General features: G+C 49.1%; 2 protein-coding genes across 2 annotated transcripts; both read right to left on the reverse strand.

The window, feature by feature from the left end:
* Positions 1-429: 429 nt before the first annotated feature.
* On the reverse strand, positions 430-1,378 carry COL26b_014325 (uncharacterized protein; the record flags this gene model as incomplete). Its single annotated transcript, XM_053186900.1, has 2 exons — positions 430-1,303; positions 1,359-1,378. The coding sequence occupies 2 exons, from the start codon at positions 1,376-1,378 to the stop codon at positions 430-432; spliced, it is 894 nt and encodes a 297-aa protein (XP_053029152.1).
* Positions 1,379-3,012: 1,634 nt separating this feature from the next.
* COL26b_014326 (uncharacterized protein) lies at positions 3,013-3,997 on the reverse strand (the record flags this gene model as incomplete). The annotated part of the gene is made up of 2 exons (XM_053186901.1): positions 3,013-3,650; positions 3,988-3,997. The coding sequence occupies 2 exons, from the start codon at positions 3,995-3,997 to the stop codon at positions 3,013-3,015; spliced, it is 648 nt and encodes a 215-aa protein (XP_053029153.1).
* Positions 3,998-6,745: the final 2,748 nt, after the last annotated feature.

Below are 6,745 nucleotides of genomic sequence, written 5' to 3' on the forward strand. Positions count from 1 at the left end.
CTCATGGTCAGACTTCCATAGCTCTTCAGCAATCAACTTAGTATTCATCCTCAGGATACTCTCAGCTTACCTTCACTGCGAATACTTATTGAGTCTAAGGCTGATCACCTTAGCCTCTGAAGACTTGATCTACTACAAGCCTACGACCTACGACCCAGACCACAACCCCAGTGTACTGTTACTACGTGTCAATCCCCAGCTTCTGTTAGCAGACCCTACTGTCGGATAGCTGACCGTAACAGTTTAATAGGAGTAAGTAGTAGGAAGGCTACATTAATATTAGAGGAGATAGTTTATAAGATATAAAATATAATAAATAATTATATCTATTATTGAAATGTTTACTGAGGCCGCGTTTTCCACGTTAGCTTAACTAGACTAGGGGATAGCAAAGAATTATTTTGTTCTAACCACACTTTAAGAGCATCGCTAAAATGCAAACTCTATAGGCTCTCTATCCTCGGTAGGACGTCCAAACCTGACCGTCGCACGCTTTTCAGATAGGTCTATGATGATGTTGAACAGAGTTTGCGTCTTGCAATCCTGCACCTGGTGGCGATCGATTGATCCCGGATAACCCTCCTGATCTTTGAACAGGTCGAACAACTGAGGCGTGTCGACATTACTACCGCTTTCAACCCGCCGTTCCGCGAGCTTTCTCAACCGGACCACTCTTCTGTGCGAATCCTGAAGCCAAGGTGGCTCCACTACGCCAGGATGCTCCAGTAGTAAGTGGTTCGAGTGGACAACAAGGCCCTTCTCATCGATCGGAATCTTCAGGATGCCCTTGCTTGTGCATTCGAGGCCTTCGCCGCCAGCAGGGTCTGCTACCAGTATGTGGCCGCTGCCGGCAACCCCCGTTTTGACCAGTTTGTCAATTGCTTCAGTCTTGGAGCTAGACTCGAGGACGGTGCGCAGTGCAAGGTGGATAGGTAGTTTCGTGTGATCGACACCATACGCCCGGATCGCATTGAGGCAAACACCCACCCCAGCGCTGTTGAGTCCAATCTTGCCAATGATTCCGGCCTCCGTGATCATGGATATCTTGGGAAGCTCGGTTTGCGTAATGTGGCAGGCAATAAGATTAGGGCTTTGCTCGACCATCCAATCCCAGTTTTGAGCCAGCCACGAACCATCCGATGACGTCTTGACGGATAGACTGGTACAGCCGTCGCTCTGGACGGGTAATGAAGGTTGCTTGGTAAAGAGCCCGAAATTGATCTCGGTCCGAACGTTGAGGGCGACGATATCCAGTAACCCAACACCGGCGCCATCTGCGATTCCGCGAATCTCCTCAAGGTATCTAGGGCACAGAGTCTCCAGTGTTGTCACATACTTGGATGCTTCCTCACACACACCTGGCCAATCTAGGCCACATGTGGTGTTAAAGAGGCCGCGGTAAAAGTCCAGAGATCCCCGGACACGATCTCGGGCCTCTTTGCCGTGCACCCGACCAATCTACAGCAATGAATGATCAGCAGAATCTCCAACGCTTTGTTCATCATCAATTACCTCGTAGGGCGTCCCGGAGCAATGAATTTCCAACATTTTGCTGCGTGTCGATAAATTCCTTCCTGAAAGAAAGACCAGCTAAGGACCATCTGTGGTTCAGGAGTGAGACTGTCCGTATCAAGGCCGAAATGTTGATACACGATGCGGGGTAATTGCCCTCGTGATACCACCGAATCTAATTGGTCGAGCTTGTAGTCTGAGTCCTTGCCCGCGGGAAACTCGCTCTGTGGTGGGTGATAAGGATGCAATTCTTAGTCAAGTGGTTATCTTTGTAGAATTCAGCGAATAAATGAGTCCACGTGAGGCTTTTGAAAGGCAAGAGGCGATTGGAGGACTTTTGCAGGATTTGTTGATTAAACAATCCCCGATGGATGGCGCTTCGTACACTGAATCTGTGATACCAGCAGATGAGTCAGATCACGTCATTGCGTCGTTTCTGGCGCCATGTACGACACTCGACGAAGCGGCCTTTCAATGCATGCTCTCGAAGTGACATCGCGTCTTCCCGCCAACGATTTGGCTGGTTTTGACTTAGATCGCAAATGCATGGTCAAGTAACTTGGAACAGGGGGATTTCATCAGATGGCACCCTTATGCCCACGGTGTCCTGTTCGCAACTAATCCAGCTAAGACTCCAAACCACACCAATGAGCTGCACTTTACATGAGAAGGAATTTTGAAGCTGAACATCGGCAAAAGGTCTGTCAGTTGTAGACCCGCTCATCAACTTCGGAAAGAATGTCCCATGCGCAAGAGTTAAGTTTCCCGGCGCAGGTGGAACAGGGAAAGAAATCGCATAAGACCCTCACATATCCTATTTCGCAAGCGTCAGGAGGTCTCCCAGGCGGCTCAAGAGGACTCCAGACCTCGTCAAACCACGTCGGCGCAGTCTGGCGTTCTACACTTTTACCAGAGATGACTCAGATCTTCGAAGAAGGCATTATTCCCACCTTCCCGCGTGGTGCAGATGAAGCCGTAGGGGACGAAAGACCGCGAGCACCTCCCTTTTGAAAGCTTTGAAAATTGGGACGAGACCGGAAAAGGTCTTGACTGTCATTCGCACCTCGAAGTGCCCAATGCCAAGAGATCAGGATCTTCTACTTGAGTCTATCTTCTTCCAAGAACCCATCTACCGTCTTGGAGACATAATTCCCCACCAATGCCTGGGGGATACAATCTGGAATAGGCATTGCCCACTTGTCGGTTTTCTTCAAAGCAGTGCTCCATGCTTTCTTTATCTTTTGCCTTCACAGCGAAGAGTGCTGGCAAGGTGGAGGTTTTGACAATGTCGACGTTTGCCGCAGACGTCTCTATGATGACGAGTATGAGAAGCAGCCCGGCACAGAAAATCTGGGCAGCTAGCAGCGCCAACCACGACCATCTGATGTGTACATACACCTCAGGTAACCAAGCTTCGCCCTTCATGTTTGAATCAGTCGGGAGAAGTCTACCCTCTCAGAGGTCAGTGAAAGTCAATTCCGGGGACAATAAATGGAAGGCTCACGAGTTTGTTAGGCCAGTTCCCACATTTCTGGCCATGCTCGACACGGCGTCCCACCACCACATTGTTGAATTCTTATCCTTGTGCTCGCATTCCATCTCATCAACCCCTTGCATCAGCATGTCACTCCCACTTGAAATCAGATTCTCTCCAGTATCAACGCTAAAACCGGCTAATGAGTAGTTGAGAAGCCCGCGAAGTTCTTCCACACCAGTGGATCCGAACAGATATCTTGCGTTCTTTTCCATGGGTGTTATGAGGTACTGCTCTGGGAAACGCTCAACTGCTGTTGACGAATTGACCTCCTCGGCTTGGATTTCGGTATGTGACAGTACTGCAGTGAGATTGAGGACGTTATTTTCGATCCGGACCTCGTATGTGTTTAGACACCAGTGAAGAATAACCTCGACTCCTAGGATCAGCTCAACATTCCCGTCGGGCTTCAGGCAGTACACGCCAAAGTAGTTGAAGAGGGCAGCTGCCTCCATTGACGTGCCGTTGTACGACAAGGATGGTCCAGTATTCACGAGAATGTTTGAGCGGCCAGGCTTCGTACTCATATTGACCCCGTTGGGCAGCGCGATGTTGCCGCCTTCCTCCAGTGAACGGGTAGAAGTGTTGATCAAATGGGTGATATCTGGAATTGTAACAGGTCAGTTGCGCATCTGATATGAAGAGCGAGTTCCTCCTTCCATGACTGAAGACAAGCAGCTATGCTCACGGTGTCCTGCGCCTTGTTCCACCAAGCGTATTACTTACTTGTAACTTTATGACATACCGCAAGAGTACTGAAACGTGGCCAGGTGCAGTTACTCGTGGAACACTGAGGCTCTTTTAACGGGAGTTCTCCGTTGACCGGCCAATGAATCCCTTGCGCAATCCCTCTTGCTGCTGGAGCCATGACATTTCCTGATTAAGAGAATGTTAAAAGCTCTTCGCTGTAAGTGCTTGTAGTTCAATGAAATGCCGCTCACTGGTAGACATATTTTGGGGCGTCAACCAATATGAAGGTAACCGCCATGCGGTCGCATGACCCTCGCCTGGAATTGGGACATTTCGAGTCGAATACGCGACCGTTGATTGGGTCAAAGTGGATGTGGCGATACCAGAGGTGAGCAGTAAAGCTGCGATGACTCCAATGAACCTGTTGGACTGTTAGTGAAGACATGTTCTGGGAAGGATTGCTGCAAACATGCCACCCCTTTGTTCGGACGAGTAACGTGAGGCTGCCCCATGGTCCCCTCGACGCCTGGTCAAACATGTCGAAATCTTTTAAAGGACGTGGCTTGCGCTTAAACCAACTCCATTTGCTCTGGGAGAGACCCTCCGCGACTGGAATAGTCAAGGCTGTCCTCGCTATCGTGGCCAACGAAGCAACAGCCGTGTTCAGGGTGATTCCAGAGGGCCATTGAGGGAGAGGTTGATTGTCATAAGCGTTCAAGAGAACAACCAGAATGACGAACGCGAGAACGCTGATCCATAACCATAATAGCTCTTGCCACCAACCTCTTAGTATGTTATTCAGAGAAGACATCCGGCGGCTATTATTAAGGTGCCCTTGCACCTTCAGTTCTGTGCTAGATATGGTCAAGGGTGGGTGGTGAATCTCGGTCGTCTGGTTTGTTCTGCATCTTATGTGGGTTTTGTCCACTAGACCAGTCATCGCAGAATTCTGACCTTCGCCATCGAGAAGTGGCTCAGTCGAGCGCTCTAAAAAGTCTGGGTTTGATGACAACATTGGAAAAGTCTGTCTTAGTAACAGCGGGAAAGACGAGCAAAAGGCTTGCCATCTTGAATGTCAAACGACATTTATATCCATAGCAATGGAATAGTGATGGATGTCACACTTGGTCAGTCTTGACCCGGCTTACGTGAGAAGCAGGCGTTGGATTATGAGGCTGCTTGAGCCACGCACGAAAATAGGTTGTCTGGCGCGAGAGGATGCACATCACTACGAACATTTGGAATTCGAGTGCAGACGAAGATTTCAGCTGGTCCAAAGACTTGCACATTTGATTTGCTTGGCTGCACTTGCCACAAGCTCTCACGTCCGGCGTGTGATTTATTGGACCGTAAGGTAATTCCAAGTCGTGGGACAAATGCAGCCACCGAGTGATAATCAGTTTCCAGAAGTAAATGATCATCCCCACATCGGTCGATCGCATCGCAAAGGAAAACGCAATGGGTTGAGCTCTCATAATGTTGTATTAATCAACAATCGGTCACATTATTCTCTAGACGTGTTGTATTGAATAATCGCACATCGGATAAACGCCCATGGTCGGATTTGAACTTCTCAGTCCGACAACCAGAATGCTGACAGTACAGCCAGGCTTGCAGCCTTAGACTCGGGTCAGTAGTCGATCGCAGTGGACAATCCACACACACACGCGCGGCAGGCCGCGTTAAGGGCATGGTGGTTCCGTCATCCTTCGACGAGGTGCTACCAAAAGACACCTTACAGAAACGCTGAAATCCAAGAAGAATATGCAAGATTTCAGAATTGCCTTAGCAGAGTACGCCCCGACGTGTGGCTGCGACCACGAGATTCTGACATGCCAGTGGATTGTTTCCATCCCCGCTAGCTGTTGAGTCGTGGCCAAGCTTTACACGACAGGTCCATGTAAACGAGAAATGGGCAAGCCACCTACGCATGTTGTACTAGTCTCGTATTATGCTAATGAACAGGGGGAATTCTCATTCGTTCTCTTCCTGGCTTTTCTATTATCACTGATTCGCTTCACAAGCTGCCGCAGAATCTGACTTTAGAATGTTTATCTGGCAGCCTGACAAGCCAGATCATTCACAATTTGTTGCCTGTCGAAAGGGAAAGCACCAAGTTCTGGTTCAATCAAGAGCGAACCATTTTTTGCGCATCAACGGATTTCATCGCACTGCGTAAACCATGGTCATTAAATTCAACCACAGCAAATGCTATGCCAACAACATGCTCGCAAGTGAAACTTGTGAGACTTTTGCCACCGGGAAGGCTTTGGAACTTGGTACTGCACTGGTCTCCTTTGGATGCAAATGCGGGGGTGGGTCGACTGCAGGCAGGAGAATCAGCTGCACCCACATGCAGCACCACGTTGGTGCCAGCCTGGCCGGCGCCCGATTGTAGAAACTCGGTGAAGCTCTCTCAAGAAGGCTGCAGCTTGTGGCGCGCCTGTTTCCGCGATTGGCAATAATCTACACTTTTCATGCAGGCTGCGTCGCTGTTATCTAGTGCATATGCAGAGTGCGTTGTCATCGGATGAACCGCTTTCGTACGGGGACACATCTCTGTGGACTTAATACTTGTTGCCTTGGATTTTCGTTTCAATTGATGTATCTTCAAAGCGACTGGCTGTTGAGGAGGCTTTAGAAAATTTGCGTGAACCCATTATAACTGCGGTAGGACGCAGGCAATAACATGTCCAATGCACTGGGCCATCATGATCTACCTCAACTGCAGGAAGCAGGCAATCCTTCTTCCCCGCTTTGTTTATCAAAATTCAATTCTGGATGGCAGACCGAACCAAGGTCGAGGCCGTTGGGGCAATGCGCGGGCCAGCAAAACATAATAATGGAAATACGGGCCGGGCAGGGTCAGAGAAATGTTCTACATCTCTGTTTTTCTCGTCTTGAACTTCATACATTCAATACTCACTCACACTAAGGACTCTTGTGAACAGTGTACTTTAATATTCATTTGAACTTGGATCTTCTTTGGTCGAGGTGCAAGGGTTGACC

This window comes from Colletotrichum chrysophilum (genome assembly GCF_026319265.1).
Source record: "Colletotrichum chrysophilum strain AFK26 chromosome Unknown scaffold_338, whole genome shotgun sequence".
NCBI classification, from domain to species: domain Eukaryota; kingdom Fungi; phylum Ascomycota; class Sordariomycetes; order Glomerellales; family Glomerellaceae; genus Colletotrichum; species Colletotrichum chrysophilum.